The sequence below is a fragment of the Barbus barbus genome (assembly GCF_936440315.1).
Source record: "Barbus barbus genome assembly, chromosome: 26".
Taxonomy (NCBI): domain Eukaryota; kingdom Metazoa; phylum Chordata; class Actinopteri; order Cypriniformes; family Cyprinidae; genus Barbus; species Barbus barbus.
In genome coordinates, this window is record NC_136754.1 from 21,504,228 (window position 1) to 21,524,944 (window position 20,717).

Here is a 20,717-nt window from a genome sequence, read left to right on the forward strand (position 1 = left end):
GTACTTTCTTTAGGCTATATTTATAAAAAAAATATAAATTAAAAATATATTTTAATTCGAAATTGATAACACGTTCATCATAGAAGAGGTGTATTCAAGTCATTGTATGTATGGATTGCATTTGAATGTATTTTTGAAAATACAATAACACCCAGCGTTGGCTGAAATGTTATTCCTGGAAGAATAATTGCAGAAAACCACACCTGGGGCAAATATAAAATCGTCCCACATAGACAAGCCAAAAATCCTAATGTGATTTAGATCAGTATGGGCGTCTACAGTAATCAGACTACATCATAACATACAGTTCATTGAACAACCATTTAGTTTCTTTTTCAACTGGCATTCAAATGCATGGAGTTGCTGTATGTCGCTGCAGACACTTACAAAAATTGGGTGAAATGTCTGTGAGACACGATCAAACACGGTCGCGTTCAGGAAGTTAAAATGTGTATTTAAGGCGCGTGTTTGCGCGGAGGCAGGTCATCAGTAACGGAGCACAACAGCGCAGCGCAACAGGTGAGTCCCGTCCCGACTCAGGACGATCAGTTTAGACCGACAGCGTGCAACAGACTTTCGTGATGGATGCATTGCTTCTCTTGCCTCGATTTCCAATTGCATTTTCATTCGAATAGAAGGCAGGTATCATAGCATTAAAAGTATTCGTTTTGGATGAAATTTCAGTTATGTTGACGCATTGACTGCGGTAAGTTTTAAGAAATCTTAGTTTCTGCACATACTTTGCTAGCTAATTCCAACTTTATGGAAAAACGTTAAGAGATTACTCTGAGTGTGCACAGCCGGTGCGCCAAAGTTTTTCCCATTCACAATCTGACTGCTACCTTAGTTCAACATTAGCTACTAAAGCCAGTTTATACAACGTCTATAAGGTTGGTATTTCAATGCTGTTACATTTTGATTCGGATGCATACAGAACATTACATTGCCTAATGCAGTAGTTTTCAAACTGGGGTCCGGGGACCCCCATAGATCCGCAAGGGGGTGCTAGGGGGAAATGTCAGATTGAAAGAAAAATAGAAATTAAACAAAATGGGAGAGGTAACATTTGATCGAAATTTAACAGTAAAATTATTTTATAGCTATTGCATTCTAAAAACTAATCTGAAATGAGATGAATCACTAGCCTATTTGATTTTATTGATAGGCCCAGTTTTATCGGCTACTTTTGTGAAATGCTTGTTATTTATAATATTTTATTTTATTTGTATTTGATTATTTATAGTTATCGTTCCTTCCCTTTTCATGCGCATACGGCCTAAAGATAAATTGTACGGTATATGTATTGCATCATATTCTTGTTGTCCCTGTCTCCTCTAACTTGTTCATTGTTTTCAAGGTATAAAACTGCTTTGGAGCAGTATTTTTTTGTAAAAAGTGTTGCTATACAAATAGCATACTTAATTAAAAATGTTTCTTCTCAGGTTTATACAAAAAGTCAACAGAAAAAGATACAATATGAACAACAACTGAAATATTTTCCAGAAATTATAATTTCTTTTGGCTTTAGTAGCCTACAATTAGGCTACAACACAAAAGCCAATTATTTAATTTTGAATGTAACATGTCTGTATGCATGAAAATATAAGCCGCTCATGGATGCTAAACAATTGTCTAAATGAACATTTTATTAAAAAAGTTTGTTGTTTTCCAACATAATTGCACGATCAGTAGGCCTAGAGGTTGGCTAGCCTATAATGGCGTGTCACATATAGCCTAACAACCAATTAAACATTTTATTTATTACTTAAGTTTTCTATTTACTAGTAGCCCATAACCTGAATAAGCATTGTGCGTGAGACAGAAATAAAAGTGCTATTCATAATTCTAACCTTTTTAAAATTGTCTTAACTAGGCTATTTAATAGCCTAACACAGCCTTATTATAGGGAAATAAATATACAGTGTTAGGCCTTAATGCTTTTTGAAATTGTTTGTACTTGCAATGTTCCTTAAGTCTGGACATCAGGTTATTAACGACTAAAACAAAACCAATTAGTTATTGGCAATAATACCCTGAGCTCCATTGCAGGCTGTTACTTGGAAGTGATGTGAGGGTTGGTATATCAGGCTGACAGAGGATCAGTTTACTAAACATGGCTTTGAGATCAAGTTGCCAAGAGGCAGCCTATAGCAAAGTGTGCTGTGCAGTGCCTCGACTTCAAATCGTTTTTGCTTTATTTGGGAGGTTTTGATTGCAAAAGGCAGATCGGTCCTATTCAGTTCTGTGACGATCAGGTGCACAGGTGCACGTTTTTTCACACCAGTGCTTTCGATCTAAATCAATTTTGCGCCATTTTTAGGCAGGATTGGAGAGCCGTGAGTGATTGGTGACCCTGAACCTGATAACGGAGAGTAAACATGCCGAGGTCATTCTTGGTGAAGAGCAAACGGGCGCACAGTTATCACCAACCCCGTTACCTGGACGACATCTGCATCCCAATTGAGAAACTTCTCACATGCCAAGGTACGAACTACAGGTCCAAATTAATCAGACATTGAAAAGCGTTAAATAAAATAAAGAGAATGCATTGTGAATTTTATTGGGTTTAGAAATGGGACAGATCCCCGAGAGCCCGGTGGAGGTGGGCAATCATTCCCCTAAGGCCAGCATGGTGTGCACAGCGGATCATTCCTCTCAGCAGTCCCCGCTGAGCTGCGAGGGCAGTGTGTGTGACCGCTCATCCGACTATGAGGACTTCTGGAGACCCCTGTCATCGGGATCCTCTCCAGGTTGACATGTTGCCATTCTCTCTTAGAAAAAAAAAAAGTTACAAAACTGTCACCGCGGCGGTAGCCTACTTTAGATAGCTTACGATGCGCTTTAAAAGTTGGCTACTAATAGGCTACTCTGGCTACTAATAACCTATGCACCTTTACTAAAACCTAGGCTATAGCATTCAGGGGTAAATACGGTGTAACCTACCTTTTATCTTAGGCTACCGACCATTTGACAGCTTTGTAACTTTTTTTGGGGAGTGTATAGATTTTACAGTTATGAAAACGCATGTGCACAATAGCCTACTCATTACGCTTTCCTTTTAAAACATTTCGCTCTAGATCTGGATAAATACCCGGTGTCTTCTCCAGACGACTCTCAGCCCTTCGACATGACTTTCCGTCCGTATGTTTGGGCCCATTCAACGTCCGAACTTAGACACCTCATTCAATCCTGCAACCGTGTTTCTGTGGATTCAGAGGCATCAGTGGGGGTGTATGATGCCATGGACAGAAGGCCGGGTGCCCATCTACTCACTGAACAAAAACAATCCGGGCGATTTTACCAAGACTATGGCTCTCTGAGCACTAATTTGTTGGACAATAGAGGCTTTTATGCCGACATCAAGATGTCAACTAAAGTAGCAGAAATGGACTCGCAGTCTGATATTATGTGCACTCGTCTTCAGCTAAGCGGGTCCTACAAATGCGTAAAATGCAGTAAGGTATCAACATTTTATTATTTAGTAGGCTAACTTCTAAAAATATATTTCTATCAGCAGCTTGTTCTTAACTATTCGCTCCAAACGATCTATTAAATGTAAAAGAATAGGCTAGTTCAAATAAATACAATTTTAATGTTAAGAAATTCACATTTAGTTGGCTATTTGTCTAGAAAACGAATTTCCAGTATTTAAGCATGTAGTAGGCTATTTAAGCCCATTCACACCAAGAACAATAGCCTATGCTATATCGTCCATTGTTCTGCTTATTATAAGCGCACGTTACAGTTATGCCGCTATCAAATGAAATCAGAGATTTATGTTTCCTCTAAACATGTTTTTGTTCTTAAACAGGTGTTTTCGACCCCTCATGGGCTAGAAGTTCATGTGCGGCGGTCACATAGTGGCACGAGGCCCTTCGCGTGCGAAATCTGTGGAAAAACGTTCGGCCACTCCGTCAGCCTGGAGCAACACAAAGCTGTACACTCACAAGTAGGTCCTATGCATGCATTATCCAAATATTTAATACTTCAGCCAGAATAATCTTACTAATGACATGTTTTTTTCCGGCAGGAAAGGGTCTTCAGCTGCAAAATATGCGACAAAAGCTTCAAGAGGTCGTCCACTTTGTCCACGCACCTCCTCATCCACTCGGACACCAGACCGTATCCCTGTCAGTACTGCGGGAAACGATTCCACCAGAAATCGGATATGAAAAAACACACGTTCATTCATACAGGTGATTTACATTTTGATGAAAATAATGCACATACATTTTCTGCCAAATATTGTTTGTGCAGTGATAAAGGGTTTGTCCATGTGAGTCTAAGTAAGTTTTGCTGAAAAAACTATTCTTCATAAATATTTTACAGGTGAAAAGCCCCACAAGTGTCAAGTTTGCGGCAAAGCCTTCAGTCAGAGTTCAAACCTCATCACACACAGCAGAAAACACACAGGATTCAAGCCTTTCGGATGTGAACTTTGTGCCAAAGGCTTTCAGCGCAAAGTAGATCTGAGGAGGCACAAAGAAACACAACATGGACTAAAATAATAAGTCAAAAACATTCTTTTGACTGTTTGTTTGCACATTTGACACTTTGTGGAATTAGAAGGTAGCCTAATATTGTGTGGTTTTATGGATTAAGGAAATTTAGCAGTCAGAGATTTCAGATGCTCATGACAATTCCTGTTTTTTGTATAACAAGCTGTGATATTTTATCTTTGCGAAGTATTAATAAACAAACAAAACATCAGTTCTTATATTTTACTTTGAAGTATGAAACATTTAAACTGATTCAAATGAAATGCTCAAGATGTAGGCCAAAACAAATTTCATCAAGTGCATGTAAAACACATATTCTTGTGATAGTTCCAATCCTTTCAGCAACTTGCAATGTACCCGTCAAACAAAGTAGCTGCTTGAAAATTAACATTTGAGGTAATATGTTAAAATAAGAAGAAAACATGAAAGTACAACTTTAACCACATATTTTTAATCTAAAATATATTCTGCAATGTGTTGACTGCATGTTATGGTTAAATATATTTAGTTTAGAAAAAAATCCTGACCTTAACAAGAGCATTACTTTGCATTTAACATAGACTTACTGAAATTTTTCAGAGTGAAGAATCCTTCAGAAATTCTGTTTACAAGTAAACAAGTGTTTTTGATGTCCTGTGAGACTTTAACAGCACCATCTTAATTTGATTTCTTTATGATTCTTTAAATTTTCAAGCAAATAAACAATGGATAGTTACAAACAACTAGATATCATTAATTACTTTAATACAATATTGAGCATTTAAAACAGGAAATGATGCGCAGAGTCATTGTTTCAGCTAGGCTTTTAATATAAACTCTAAATGTGTGTGTGGTACATTATGTTTGTGGAGTAACACAGGGTTTGAAGAGCTGCACGAGATTGTGTAGAACGTTGTCCTCCAGGTTCAGCTCGCTCATGAGAGAGGTGATGTACTCCAATGAAGATGGACTTGCCAATGACTCTCTGAGCAACGGTGACACTTCTGTTAATCTGAACAAACAAACAGCTTTAGCACAACAGGCAAGTAAACTGATCCGAATCAAAACAAAGGTTACAGAGAATAGAGAGCACTTTGAAATTGTCACCAGCACGATAAACTTCTACACCTTTACGATTTAATAAAACAAATCAATATTTAACTTCAATACTATTAAGTACACGCCTGTTCATTAAATGATCTGTTTAGGTATTGAAAATAATTATTCAATGTAAAGTTAAACACATAAATGCCTGCATTTATGCCACTTTATGAAGTCATCCATCCATAGTTGTTTCTCGAAAAGAAAAAGGGTTATTGCAGCAGCTCGGATTCAACCTGCTCTACGGTTTCTGGTGCTTTATCTATTATTGAACTGCTCTCAACAAAAGCCCACAGGCCAGTGGCACACCTGACATAAGGCACAGAGAGGTGTGCTTCCAAATTATTCATGAAGGGAAAATAACAGGCCAATTGCTGATAAACAGATTGAAAGCCTCAAATGGGCTCTGAAACTAAACGTAGATGAGCAGCCATAAACAGCCTGAAATACACTGAGATCTGTGAATATATAAAGTTATTTCCAATCCATGTTATTAAAGGTATTTTCAAGAACATCATTCCAAACATGTCCTATCAAAACTAAGGGTAACACTTTAGATTTAGTAACACTATTCATTATTATCCAAGAGTTTTCCCTTAATTAATGTCTTATTTTTAGCAAGTAAGGTAGTTGTAGTAGTTATGTTTAGATATGGTGTAGGGGTAAGGGTTCTAGAATAAGGTCATGCAGAATGAGGCATTAATATGTGCTTTGAAATGACTAATAAACAGGCAATATGCACGCTAATAAGCAACTAGTTAATAATGAATAGTGATCCCTAATTTAAAGTTACCAAAGGGGACTTCTCAGAACATCACAATTTTTACCCTGCTGATGCACATTTGTTCTCATGGGATCTAATAACCAAACAAAGCTTTTCTTTCGTGAACTAACTGGTAAAATTCTCTAGCCAGTCAATAATAAATCAGAGCCATGTCTTTATGCAGATCTTTAAATGAGGAGTGGTTTAATTGGGGTTGTGTGTTGGCTCTTCAGGTGGAATGTTTCCCATGCTGTTACTGCAGCATCACGGATCCACAGCAATCAGGCCGTGATAAGATACGGGCTTCTGTTGACACAGACAGGGAGCAGCACGGAACTCTCCTCAGAGTTAGTGGCTCTGTCAAGCATTCATAAACCTGAGGGAAGTCATACACGCCACCTGGCACTGTACAAACATGATTGTGTAGCCTTTTCTACCACACACACATTATACGTACTTCAAAACAATCTAATTTTCTTTAATAGAACTGCAAGATGGCATTCTGAAACGGTGTCGAGTCAATGACAAATAAGTGGTACCAGTAAATCAAAGGAAGAATCTAGTTTGAAACGTGCAAAATGTATTTATCATTAACATTTTCCTACACCATAGATTCATGTGTACACACCTTAATAATTCTATAAAAATATTTTACATATACTTCAATTCTGAATATAGTTTAAACATTTAAACTTACTGAGCTAGACACATAGTCTTGAGGGTCTACAGGGGTCCTTAGATTTTCAAAGAGTTTTTTTTTTTTCTGCATGTAGGTAGCGCCACATGAGATAGACAGATAGATGGATAGATAGATAGATAAATAGATTAAAGAGCTCTACAATTAAAGAACTCCACAATCAATTCTAAAAAGTTGTACAAATCTTTATCAAGTAGACAAATATTAACTTGGAGCACAAAGAAATGCACACAAATCATACACGCACTCAAACAAACAGACATAAATCACTTGTGTCTTATAGCTTTGCATAGTGTGTTCCTGAAGAGAAAACAATGCTCCCTGATTTCCTCAGTGCTGTTCCCATACACTCTTGTGAAAGCCAGGCCCTCCAGCTGTTGATCTGTCTACCACATACTTTCACTGTCAGAGCACAGCAGGCCAGCGAGGTGCCATAAAGCCCCAATCAACAGTCATCCTCAGATAAACCCACAGCATTATCTGCAGTTGCAATATTCTGAGCCTTTATACAAGCACATGTTAGCTTAGTTGGGCCAGCCCTGCTAGCCTCTCATGGCAAATACCAACACATGTGGCACTTTCCCATGCATGAGAAAATGGACAAAAGCCATGGAGTAGTAGATAATTAGTTTAAGCAATCTAAATCTAAAAGATAAATTTGTTGTGACTTGACTCTGGTTGGAAGTAAGCTGGACACACATTTAGTTCTGAGGGACAAAACCATCTATCAACAACCTAGCAACTTCAGAAAATGCTTAAATACAGTTTTAAAGTATTGAATATTAATTTGATACTTACACTGACAGAAGAACCACAGCAATTAAAGTCCATTCTGGCCTTTTGTGAATGATATTAGTGTTTGTAAACCTAAAACAAACGACAATTCACAGCACCATTAACACAAATGCACTTAAAAGCTTTAAAAAATGTAATGTGCATTGATGGCAGTCATAAAGACTTGCACATGCATATGATACAGGGAATTGAGTGCAGTATTAAAGTCAAACTGCTTTATTTGGTGTGATGTTTTTGAAGTTTGGATTTAGTAGCTCTCAACAGGAGAGATAGAATTCCTGGAAGCGGATTCAATCCAAGGGTGAAGTGCCCCTTCAGAGGCATGGTAAATCCTGTTGACAGTACTTCTATGGCAAATCATAATTTATGGGCCGTGAAACTCAAAACTTCATGGTTTAGGCCAAAAAGGTCAAATGAGTGTCTGATAGACAGACGTAAACACTGATTTTACCCTGTCATCCACTATTATTCAAGGGTTTGAGGTTGGTAAGATTTTATTAATGCTTCAGAAAGAAGTAATTATTTGATCAAAAATACAGTAAAAACGGAAATATTAGAAGTTAAAATATATTTTTTTAATGCATTTTAAAATGTAATTTTCAGCAGGATTTGATGTCACATGATACTTCAGAAATCATTCTAATATGCTGATTTGGTGTTAAAAACATTTCTTAAAATTATTGATGTTCAAAATAGTTGTGCTGCTTATAACTTTTTGCAAATCTTTATTTTTCCTATTTTTTTCTTTTTTAATTCTTTGATTAATAGAAATGTCAGCATTTATTTGAAATAGAAATCTTTTGTAGCATTATAAATGTCTTTGCTGACATTTTTGATAAATTTTAGGTATCCTTTCTCAAAAGTATGAAAGTAATTAATACTTTTGAACAGTGGTGTACATGTATTACCTTCTCTAAAATTCTTAACTCTTTGTCTAGTATGTCTAATATGACTTACCTGAATGTCCTGACCAAATGATTTATGTCATTGATTACATCACTCATCGTTAGACGCAGGGGTCCCACAACATCGCTCAAGCTTTGAAAAGACAAAAGAGGGGGCAGAATTTTAAATGAGATGAATGAACGAATGAATGAATGATGCATTTATATAGCGCTTTATTGTGTATTGCTGTACACCCAAGGCGCTTTACAATCATGTGGGGGGGGTCTCTCCTCAACCACCACCAGTGTGCAGCATCCACTTGGATGATGCGACGGCAGCCACACTACAACGGCGCCAGTGCGCTCACCACACACCAGCTACAGGTGGAGAGGAGAGAGAGTCATTGAGCCAATCAAGTGTATGGGGATTATTAGGAGGCCATGATAGACAAGGGCCAGTAGAGGGAATTTGGCCATGACACCGGGGTTACACCCCTACTCTTTACGAGAAGTGCCATGTGATTTTTAATGACCACAGAGAGTCAGGACCTCGGTTTAACGTCTCATCCAAAAGATGGTGCTTTTTGACAGTATAGTGTCCCCGTCACTATACCGGGGTGTTAGGACCCACACAGACCACAGGGTGAGCACCCCCTGCTGGCCTCACTAACACCTCTTCCAACAGCAACCTAGTTTTTCCATCCAGGTACTGACCAGGCTCAACCCTGCTTAGCTTCAGTGGGCAACCGGTCTTGGGCTGCAGGGTGATATGGCTGTGTATGTGATGATGCATGTGAGATGTCATTAACTGATATGTACTTTCATCAATCAATCAATCAATCAATCAAATCAATCAATAAATAAATACACTTTTGCTACTATTGAGGTGAGATATGGTTATGGTTAGGGGCAGGTTTGTTGGTATGGTTAGGTTTAGCTTAGGTTTTAGGGTGGGTCAAGGTAGAGGTTGGATCAACAGTGTAATTACAGATTAATTACATATGTAACTACAGGAATGTATTTTTAAATATAGGTACAATGTAAGAACGTGTGTACACAATAAGTGCATTGTATCAAACATTAATTTAAATGTAACTACATAGTAGAAAGATACTTGATATATAGTTGGTTCCAAGGAGGATTTGCAAGAAGACTATGAGTAGTACTAGGTACTTTGATTTTCTTTCCAGCATATCTTAGAACAGTGACACAGGTCAAATGCACAAGATAACATTATTATAATGCGAGCAAAACATTGTTAATGGAGTCTGAAATGACAAACACGGACCCAACCATTGCTGAACACTGACCTCTGGTTGAGCTTCTCCACAGCAATGCGTTTCTGAATCAGATGCTGTGCATGAGAATCAACCAAGGGCAGAGGAGGGTCCTTCCCACTGTCCTGCAGGACCATGAAAAAAAATAAGTTTTAATCAAGAATGTAACATGCAGAAATCAATGAGAGATGCTGCCAGTTCTTATGAGAAACCCCAGTCTAACATGCTTGAATTGAGCACCCACAACAGGACAGTCCAAGTAACTGCAGGTTTAGACTTCAAAATGCACAAACTGTGGCCTGAAAATGTATTTGTTTGTTTATGCTACACTTTCCAAAAAAAAAAAGTTCAAAACAAACAAAAACATATTTGTGGCTGTCAAAAATTTGCAGCTCAAGTTCATAGCAGGATTATTACTAAAACTAAAACCATTAAAATTGAAAAAGTAAATGTTAACTGAAATAAAATAAAATGTAAAATATTAATAAACATTATAATATTATATAAATAATACTAAAACAACAACTCACACATCCACTAACAAACACTGTGAAACCATCTGGTAAAAATCACTGCAAAAAATGTCTCCAGTTAATTTTGGGGGGAAAAAAATATTATTAATGCAAGTGTAAGTCTTTAAGTGTAGCTTTAAGGTGAGTGAGACAGGCAAATCATTCAGTTCCCACCTGTTTGTCTTGAGTGTCTTTGATGGCATCTGTCTTGACCTCTTCAGGCAGAACATACACTCCTTTATAAAACTCTTTCACGCTTAGCTCCAGCAACTCTGTCTCCTTCCGCAGTGTTTCAAAATCAGGAGCTGAAGCACTGGGTCTGGAAGAACTTCCACTGCTCTGTCTCAAGCTCTCTTCCACCTCAGCCTCATCCAGGTCATCTTCATCCAGTTTCTCCACTTCCTGTGCAGAAACCTCTGTTCCAGAGGCATAATCAGGCCCATAAAGAAACCTCATGGTTTCCTCAGTTCTCCACTCCATAAAAGTTTGTCGCAGACGCTCTAGCAGGCACAAACTGATGGTTGTAGGAGTTGTTTTAGCTTTGTTATGGTCCTTCAACAAGCCTTTGAGGCCTGCAGCTCCTCTCTTACTCATGCTCACCTGAGTGATGTTCAGACCACTAGCGGGAAGGGTGGAGTTTCCAATCTCAGGCTGTGAAGGGAGGCTAGTTTCCTGCTGGACTGCAGTGTCCTTCAGACTACATTGATTCAAAAGCTCAAGAGTTCCTTCAACATCAGATCCAGCAGATGTGGTTTTATTTGTTATAGACAGACAGGCAGTCTGTGGTTGAGGAGTTTTTGAAGATCCACTTTCATCATTATTTTCTCCATCAGGTGTTTGTGTAGGTTCAGGATGTGCATATTGCTTATTTTCAGCACTCAACCTGTCCTCACTTACTCCATCCCTCTTTGGCAGTTTTCCCCAGTGTACCCTCGTGTGTTTATGCTGTCTGGACACCACACTGGAGACAAAGTCTTGCTCAGTGTCACTGTTGTCACTCTGGTTGAAGGGAGGGGAGGCCTTGTGAGATTCAGGAATGTCTGGGACAGGATTCTCAATGTCTGCTTCTGTCACAGGCTTGTCTACCAACATTATTTCATGTCCAGAGCTGCCTCTGTAGACAGACGAGAATAAATTGCGAGTCAGTTTATACAAATATAATCTACTAATTTCTTTAGAATGTTATGTCACTGCAAAAGATCTTCTAGTAAAGCATGAAATTTCTCTAAGACAAACAAAACAGCATGTACATACCCCTCTTCTTCTTTCATCAGCTTAACTTCAGGAGGCCTTTTATAAAAAAAGAAGGTAACTTTAAAAAAAAAAAAAAAAATTCTAAACATTGTTACATGAAAAAAAAAAAAAAAATTACAAAAATGCTAAATATCTTATTGCTGAATCCACTACTGCTCAAAAATGTGGTGTCTAAGTATTTTTTATTTTTCTGAAAGAAATGAATACATTTATTCTGTAAGGACATATTAATTAATAATAAAGACATTTGTAATTTTATAAAAGGTTTATATTTCAAACAAATGTAATTCAGGTTATACATAATAATAACAAATTATTCTTGAGTACTAAATCAGCATATTAATACAATATTTCTGTTTTTACTGTACTTTACTGTACTTGATCAAAATAAATGCAGTCTTGGTCAGCATAAGAGACTTCTTTCAAAAACACAAAAAACCTTTCAGAATCCAAACTTTTGAACAGTACAAAAATGTTTATACTATTAGTGAATACATATTTCATAGTTGTATGGTGTACAATTATAATACGTTATACTTTTACAATGTACAGTTATATATAAAATAGATATGTGATTATATTTTTATTAATAAATTACACATTTACCTAAGTATAATTAAGTTTAAGTAACACAGTAAAGTAATTGATTGAAAGATACACTACCTCTCGTCCTTTCTAAGCCAAAGTGGAGTTTTTGATATCTGGAGCTCAAAACATTTGGAGGCTTTGTAGCAGAAATTGCTGCAAAAACACTGAAAAATTGAACCAAAAAAAAAAAATGAAGAACTTGTCTGCTTAATCTGCTATTAGTTATTAAAGGAGAAATTAAAACAAAGCAAGGAATAAAATCATACCTTGCGCTCTGTAATATCGTAGACTCTGTTAGTTTTGGTGGATATTTTAAACTGTTGAGTGGGTATCTGAAATGTAATAAACTCTTATGAGACAGACAGAAACATAACTGATAATTCAAATTAAAAACGTGGGAAAGAAGTGATGTTTACTGTGTAATCCCTAAAGGTTCTTACTTTACTTAGTTTATTTGGACACCTAGGATATCCACACAGTTTAGCAATGGACCGTTCTTCCACTGTGTCTTTGTAGTTGGCAGGAGTGATGTGCCATGCCTATAGATAACAGGACATTCTCTTTAAAGCACAACAAACAACTATTTAAATCTCTATCTGAGCTGTATATTTTTACAGTATGTGACTTACACAGTCGATGAGGAAGTCCTCTGTCACACTGTCCTCCAGCAGCCGCTCAACCACCTGCAGGGCTTTGCGCTCCAACTCTAGCTTCTGTCCGAGCACCTCTTTAATAGCTTCCCTCCTGCAAACATTACACTCCATGTAACCCGTAATAACTATATCAACTTATCATATAAAGTGTTACTCCAAAACAGTTCAACTAAAGTAAACAAACATACTTTCTCGCCTCATCCGCTGCTGCAATCACCTGGGCTCCTTTACCACCTAACATTTTGGACAAATATGCTGTTAAGATATAAAAACAAAAACTTAGAGGAAAAATTCCATATATATATATATATTACCTTTCTTTGATTTTGGGGCTCGAATCTTTCTGGCCGCCTCCATGCTTGTTGTTTTCTCAAAACAAAACTCCTTCCGCCCACGTCACAGCACTACGGCAAGCAGCAAGCGACACGCTTCGTTCCGCTGCAGTTTCTAAACACGCGGAGCTGCATATTGAACGTATAGCTGTAAGTGAGCGCGCTTTTGTAATTTCTATCTTAAGTAGTCGTATATCTCATTAACAAAATAAATCAGCAGGTATGCCTATACAAAGCTACGCGAAAGCTTAATCTTATTGTAGAGCTTATTTTGAATACGCCAGTCCTTTAGAGATTTTAGCTATCTTGCTAATGACTGTAATAACCAGTTTTACATCGATACAGACTCTGTGAGGAAGACTGAGGTGTATTTATGAATCTTTTTTATTATGTGGAGATTTTCTCTAATATGTGTGTCTGCTGTGTTTGTTAATGAGAGCTGGACAGTGAGCTGCTCTTTATAAAAATGTCATGATTGATCTTGTCTTCGCACCTTATTACTCTGTTATCAATTATAATATCATCATTTCTTTATACAGAAAGCCTTGCTCACAGAAGACGTTTCTGGCCATCAAGATGGCTCTAGAACAGCTCTGTGATATGGTCCAGAGATGTGTAAGTGTAGATATGTCCTACTGTACATGTGCAATGTGTCAGCTACACAAAGTCACCTGTGTATTCATTTTTTCTTTAGCAAGCAATCAAGGATGAAGGCTTCTCACCGGAAGACTATGATTTATTCTTCACTGCAGGAAGAACCTGTATAGAGCAAGGCAACAGTGCTCAGGTTCTCAGCATCCTAGTTGATGAGAAGAACAAGGTGAGTTGAACAGTGAGCTTTGTGATTCAAGTGTGAAGAGGCCAAATTCAGGAAGCTTTATCCTTGTTTTACTCAAGAACATAGTGAGATGCATGGGCTGGAATCTGCTGGGGCCTCTAGTACAGATCCTCTTGAAGAAGGAAGACAGAAACCTTCCCCACTGCCATGCCATCCTGTCACATCTGCTGGAGGTTATTTGTGATTTGTTTTTTTAAACTGTGATAAGATATTTGGTTATGACCAGCCTGCAGTTTCTATGCTGCTTTCATTTATTCAGTGATGTTTTGTGAAACAGGTTTGCAGTCCTAAAGAGCTGCTGGTGGGTTTATTGGAGCAGGTGGAAGAGGCTGATACTGGCTCCATCGCTGAGACCGTTACTCTTCTCCTCAAGCCTTTACAAACAGGTTTCTCATCTCTTTGTCACTGAATCATAAACAAATCATAAACACTGAAATTAAATGCATTGCTTTTTTTAAACATGTTTTGTGGTGATCTTTCGAGTGTTGGTGTTTTAAGGGGATGGAAGTTAGATAAGTCCTTTATTTGGAAAAAGCTTTTTGGTGTACTGCTGAAAGCCTAAACATTTCAGCTACTAAAACCATCTCTGAGAAGTTTAGAGATTTCATTTTGATATCTAGTATTCTTCATATTAGCGATTTAGATTGGATCTTTTAACATTTTTAATCTACACTACAGCAAAAAAATTGTGGGGTTGTATTTTTTTATATATTTTTGAAAGAGGTCTCTTATGCTCAAAAAGGCTGCATTTATTTTGATTAAGTAAAAAAGAACATTTGTAGAGTTTAAACAATAGAGTTAGTAGTTAAATATTGTGAAATATTATCACAATTTAAAATAACTGTTTTCTGTTTTAATATGTTTGAAAATGTAATTTAGTCCCATGATTAAAAAAAAAAACCTTACTGACCCCAAACATTAGAAGTAGTGTAGATAAACTCACTAGATTTCACTAACTGACTACTCAATTGTTTGTCCAACTAGTCGACCATCCTGTCCATCCATACTGACTCTTTCATGTTACTCTTTTTATGTATTTATTTGTGTATTTTTAAATGTTGATGTTTGAATGTTTATTGAACGGATTCTAAACTAAATGACTCCTCTTTCCCCCCCAATGTCTCCTGACCTTCTCAGTGCTGCTGCGGCTGGGTATGAAGAAGGCCTCATCTGTGGGCATGGCTCTATCCACACTTCTTAGCCAGGTGGCCACATTGCCGGTGCCTGTCACTAAAGAGCAGGAGGAGGAGGATGTTTTTGGTCTGTGTGACTGCTGCACTGCTCTTCTACAATTTGTCAAGCCCTTTGTTGAGGAGATCAAGGGGGTTGTCAAGGATAACAACAAAATATCCAAGGACAATGAGCTCAGAGTGGAACTACTCAAGTTGTAGGTGCCCAATTTGTTGTTTAGAATTATGTAGATTGATTTTTTTTATTATGCAATATAGCACACAATTATAGTACTGGCCATTTATTTCTTAATCATATTTTTTATCCAGCTGTATGAAGAGTTTAAGTAAGCCTCTACTGGAGGTGCAGTTGAAAGATCCAGACACACTTCTGAAATCCCCTCTGAGAGACTTTGCTACAGAGATACTGGTATAAAATTGCATGAATGTTCTTAAGTATTACATTCCTTTATAGCATTATATATTGCACTTAGACTACTGCTAAAAAGTTTGGGATCAGTTTGGGATTTTATTCAGCAAGGATACATTAAATTGTTCAAAAAAAGAGAGACTTTATAAATATACTGTTCACTTTCAATGCATCAAAGTATCTTGAAAAAATGTTAAGCAACACAACTGTTTTCAACATTGATAATAATAAGAATGTTTTTTTTGCCAGTAAATTAGCATACTGATTGATTTCTGAAGGATCATGTGACACTGAAGACTAGAGTCGTCAGCTTTGCCATCACAGGAATAAACTGCATTTAAAATAGAAAAAGTTATTTTAAATTGTCATAATATTTCACAATATAATTGTATTTCTACCAAATAAATTCTTCGTTCTGAAAGACTTCTTTCAAAAACATTTAAAAATCATACCGAAACCAAACTTTTGAACAATAGTGTAAGTTGCACTTATAAAATTGCATCAAGTAACAAAATGAAATTTAGAGGCATCTGCCAGTGTATTTCAATATTACTGCCTTGATGTGCATTTTCCTAATTTATATGCATTATGTATACAGATCATTTTGTGGAGTATTGGGGAGTCACTCCCTGATTTGTTAAGTCGTAATGTACTGAAAAGAAGGGAGATCCCAGGTTTTCTTGAAGAGGAGGTAAGATATCCAAAGGAGTCACTGGCCTGCTTGTCCCACCTGCTTTTTGTGGATCATATAGCTGTGGACATCTTTCCAGCTGTTCTCAGGTGAAGAGTGAAGCTGTTGACCATGTTGATTTACATTTGTCTTAAGAATGAACACAGAGTAAATGTTTTTGCTAACATTTTATACATGTTTTTTTCAGTCCGATTTTTGTTCTGCAATGCAACATGGAATATATTGAGCTGCTGTTAAGCAGGTAATTTTGGACTTATAACAATAAATCTGAATATTTAAATGAGAGTCTCTCTGACAAACAAATTTGATCTGCATTCATAGAACTGAAGAATCCCGTCTGCAGAAAGGACTGGTATGAGTGTTCTTTACAACAACAAACCATACCACGTTATATTTATGTTTTATACAGAGATTGATAGCAATAATTTATTACATGCGATTGTAATATTCTTTTAATTCTTCGGTCATAGGAATTATATGAAAAAAGTCTTATCAGAGTGGAAGATAACAGTCTACCTGTAGATCTTTTGGAGCTGAAGACATTTTTCAGTGTTCCACAGGTAAAATTGTTACAACTAATGATATTTTAACAATAGTTTTGTGCGTCTTTTAGGTGTTCTAAGACGTTCTGTTTTCTCTTTAGAATTTGGTTAAAGTTATGACGCTGTGTCCAGACCAGACTTTGGTAAGTCAGACCTTTTGTGTGGAGGTAACTTGTAATATAATGTGGTTTGTGGCTTGTTATCATTGCTGATTTGTCTTTGCCTACATCACCACAGAGAACTAAAGGCCTGAAAGTGTTTCAGCTGAGTATTGACAAATTCAACACAGAGGCCAAATACAAGTTTTTCAAGTAAGCTTTTATTATAACATTTAAACATGAAAACTTCTCATTATTTGGTCAGACACAAAACATTGTTAATAAAAACAAGACACGAAAAAATAAAAATCACTGCGCTCCATTTCAGTTTTGGGTGCGTAGATCATAAAAACATACATAAAATGCCCATGATATGTTAAAAGGGCATTTGTAACTTTATTTTTCAAAACTCTACTTTGAATTTATGCTTAACAATGTGAATTTATATCTTGCAGAGTAGGACAGCTATTAATAAAATTGAATATAATTGCTATTTAAAGTAATGAACTGCACTCTGTGAACAGAAAACACATGTCAGCTACTTTACAGTTGTGAATAATGCAATTATGAAATAAAGCATAAAGAATATAGTGACACATTTAGGACACAGATTGAGCTACTTTGGGGAAATTGCCCAACCCAAGTTACCGTAAATAGGAGAATGTTTATATTAAGTGATTCAAACAGTTGCATAAAGTTTATTGTGGCCTGCCATATCAAGTGCTTTGAAAGATGCGGTTAATGAATTTGATTTGTTTTCCCCGCGCACTGTAACTTTACAGGTGTATGTTTGTCTGTAAATGTCTATAAAGTCTCACTTTTATGTCCCATTTTGTATAAAGGCTCATCCTGGCCCATCCATTTTTGTAAATAATGGATTAAAAGGAATAATTTCTCATGTCGGTAGTAAATCCTAACGGTAGTTTTTAACGACAAATAAGAGTTTGCACTGGCACAGGCTGCATGTAAATCTGGCCATTAGTAAAAGATTCAGTAAATTATATTCTTCCATTTTCAGGGGCATGTTGAAAACCAGTCACCATGCAGGGGTGGAGGGATATATAATCAAGAACATCAAGAACCAGATTGACTTTTCACTCAAGGTAAGATGCATCATGATATCATGTCGGTTCATCAATATTAACCTTCATAAAATTGATCGTTTTGATATTGCATTTTTTAGCCATGTAATGGTAATGATTGGTTCCTGGGTAAACATCTGCTGCCACTGCTGCGGCTAGTGCTGTGCCTTCCACATGGATCCGAAACAGACCTGCTGCAGAACTTAGACAGGTGAGACCCTCTAAACAAACCTGAGTCTTTCTGCAACTGCGGCTGGTTCAATGGCAGTCAATTTGACTTGACAAAACTGCTGTCAATATCAAACAGGATCATGGAATCGCTGAACCTCCTGAGGTACATGCTCATCCGAGATAAAGAATGGGAGAATGAGGTAAGCTTATTCCATCCTCTAATAACCATGGAGTACATCAGTAATTCAACCAAAGTCCTGGGAGCCACTAGGGGGCATTAGAACACTTTCAATCTATTTTAAAGTCATTTAAAATAAGAAAAAACAAGCCTTAAAAAAATAAAACGACTACAAATATTAATAGTAATAAGAAACAAATATGAATCCAAGATCATGTTTATGGTACTATTATTGGGTTAAAATTGCTGACCAGTTTTATTTTAGTATAGAGATACTGTTATCATTTCAATTCATATTTTGAATTACTTTTTATTTTTATATTTTGTTTTCATTTTAAATTTAGATAAAGTTTTGTTGTGTGTTTTTGTCATTGTAATTATTATAATTTTTTTATGTCTATATAGTTTAGTTTTTAATCATTTTATTTCAGTTTTGGTTTTAGGTAAACAAGTTGATGAAAATGAAATAAAATGCAGAAATAAAACAAGTTGAAGTTTTGCTTGTTTTACTTTTTACTTTGAAAGTTTATTTCAAGTAACAATTTTTTAAAATTTGTTCTAGTTTACCCTGTTGTTGAGAAATTGCTATTTGCGAGAATAGAAGTAATCACAAACGAATAGAAGTCACTTAAATTAAATGGTGTAATTGATGAAAAAGTAGAATAAGAGATTGAATAAGTGGAATTATTTATAATAATAATAGTATTATTATTACTATTATTTTAATATACTGCCACAACTAGTTTCTGTAAATACAAAAGTTTAAAATCAGTCATTATGGCAGTAATACCAGAGGGGCCTTTGAATATTGCATTTGTCAATGCCTTGTAGTCAAAAAGGTAGAAAACCACTGCTCTACATGGCATAACAAATTTGCACATCATATGTTTTTATGTTTTCTTATCTGTTTAGACGGGAATCTGGACAGAGCTTTATAAGATTGAGGACAACTATCTGAAACCACTGAGGACTGGTCTGAACATGTCCAAAGCACATTATGAGGCAGAACTGAAGAGCGCGAAAGAAAATAAGAAGATCAGTTCAAAAGGTGCAATGCACTCTTGTTCATAACATTGAGCTCTCTGAAAGTAACCATATTTGACATATTTATGCTGTGTGAATGTAGTCTGTTTCACATAAATTTTCTGTAGTCAGTGTGTTGACCCGTTTTTTGTTCAACAGACTCTAAAGCATCAGTCTGCACAGTAACTGTTGACAATGAGAAGCTGCCCAACATGACACCAGAAATGCAGATTCAGGTATATTATTTTGTGTATTAATCCACATTAGTTCTGTTATACAGTGGACACGGTTAACAGTGTTTGCATGTCACTTCTGCAGGTTCTGCAGTCAGCCGTCTTCACATTTGACCTGATAGAGAGTGTCTTGGCAAGAATTGAGGAGATAATCGTGACTAAAGAAACACCCCTGTTGTGATGTGAGAGACTGTATGACCCCTTCAACATATTTCCTTTCGGTTAACATAGTCACTCTTCTTGAAGCAAATACTATTAAAGACCCTAAAAACCAATCACAGGGTTAGATGATGCCACCAGCTCTAGGGTGGGGAACAAAGCATGGACTTTTAATTTGCTTTATTTAGCGGTATTTTCTCTCGGTCCACTCTGGCTCCAGTTGAGCATCACTATACAGTAACATATTAGTGTAGTATATAGACAGTAAAAAAACTCAAATTTGTAACTTTTTTTTGGATAGATTTTGAAGGTTTGACCACTGAACTATGATTGTGCAAATTTGTTTGTACGTCAAGATATTAATGTAGAAAAGTCATGTTAGGTCACCTATAGATGTATATGACAGCACAGTATGTTGTTGGATTATTATTATTTTCAAGCTTGAAATGTTCAGCTTTGTGTCAGTCACAAAAAACAAACACTGTGAACTATGCAAAAGTATTGCACATATTAAGATTGAAGCTGAAAATTGCCTAGCGCTTTAAGATGTTGTTTGTACCTGCATTTTTCATCTTTCTTGTCTGTGAAATCACTGCTCTTTTGTGAGGGTAGTATTTAGTAATGTTGTTCTCTTCTGATTTTGCTTCGAGTAAATACCATTGTTTTCCAGATGCAGTCTTTCTTTTCTCATACAGAGTCTCATTCACTAACCATGTGTAATGCAGTGTGTGAGAGATCATGATTCATCAAAAGTTTATTCTATTTTTTT

General features: G+C 36.5%; 3 protein-coding genes across 6 annotated transcripts; 2 read left to right on the forward strand and 1 right to left on the reverse strand.

Moving 5' to 3' along the window:
• Positions 1 to 264: 264 nt before the first annotated feature.
• On the forward strand, positions 265 to 4,690 carry gfi1aa (growth factor independent 1A transcription repressor a). The gene is made up of 7 exons (XM_079379664.1): positions 265 to 519; positions 2,321 to 2,484; positions 2,571 to 2,750; positions 3,078 to 3,460; positions 3,812 to 3,949; positions 4,031 to 4,196; positions 4,330 to 4,690. Exons 2-7 carry the CDS (start codon positions 2,379 to 2,381, stop codon positions 4,506 to 4,508), a joined length of 1,152 nt encoding a protein of 383 aa, XP_079235790.1. The 5' UTR covers positions 265 to 519; positions 2,321 to 2,378; the 3' UTR covers positions 4,509 to 4,690.
• On the reverse strand, positions 4,514 to 13,387 carry rpap2 (RNA polymerase II associated protein 2). The gene is made up of 12 exons (XM_079379663.1): positions 13,317 to 13,387; positions 13,191 to 13,236; positions 12,979 to 13,093; positions 12,790 to 12,888; positions 12,616 to 12,681; positions 12,425 to 12,513; positions 11,762 to 11,797; positions 10,682 to 11,621; positions 10,029 to 10,120; positions 8,792 to 8,872; positions 7,838 to 7,906; positions 4,514 to 5,490 (listed from the first exon to the last, which is right to left on the reverse strand). The coding sequence occupies exons 1-12, from the start codon at positions 13,357 to 13,359 to the stop codon at positions 5,337 to 5,339; spliced, it is 1,830 nt and encodes a 609-aa protein (XP_079235789.1). The 5' UTR covers positions 13,360 to 13,387; the 3' UTR covers positions 4,514 to 5,336.
• A 13-nt stretch (positions 13,388 to 13,400) lies between these two features.
• glmna (glomulin, FKBP associated protein a) lies at positions 13,401 to 20,618 on the forward strand. 4 transcript variants are annotated; one of them, XM_079379665.1, is made up of 19 exons: positions 13,403 to 13,484; positions 13,874 to 13,949; positions 14,029 to 14,154; positions 14,232 to 14,345; positions 14,450 to 14,558; positions 15,310 to 15,559; positions 15,672 to 15,771; positions 16,370 to 16,551; positions 16,650 to 16,703; positions 16,784 to 16,814; positions 16,933 to 17,022; positions 17,106 to 17,147; positions 17,242 to 17,315; positions 18,121 to 18,205; positions 18,286 to 18,395; positions 18,492 to 18,555; positions 19,446 to 19,581; positions 19,716 to 19,792; positions 19,875 to 20,618. In XM_079379665.1, the coding sequence occupies exons 2-19, from the start codon at positions 13,911 to 13,913 to the stop codon at positions 19,968 to 19,970; spliced, it is 1,779 nt and encodes a 592-aa protein (XP_079235791.1). In that variant the 5' UTR covers positions 13,403 to 13,484; positions 13,874 to 13,910; the 3' UTR covers positions 19,971 to 20,618. The 4 variants fall into 4 exon arrangements, with proteins under 4 accessions (XP_079235794.1, XP_079235791.1, XP_079235792.1 ...); XM_079379666.1 differs by having other exon boundaries at positions 13,435 to 13,699; XM_079379667.1 differs by having other exon boundaries at positions 13,435 to 13,554.
• Positions 20,619 to 20,717: the final 99 nt, after the last annotated feature.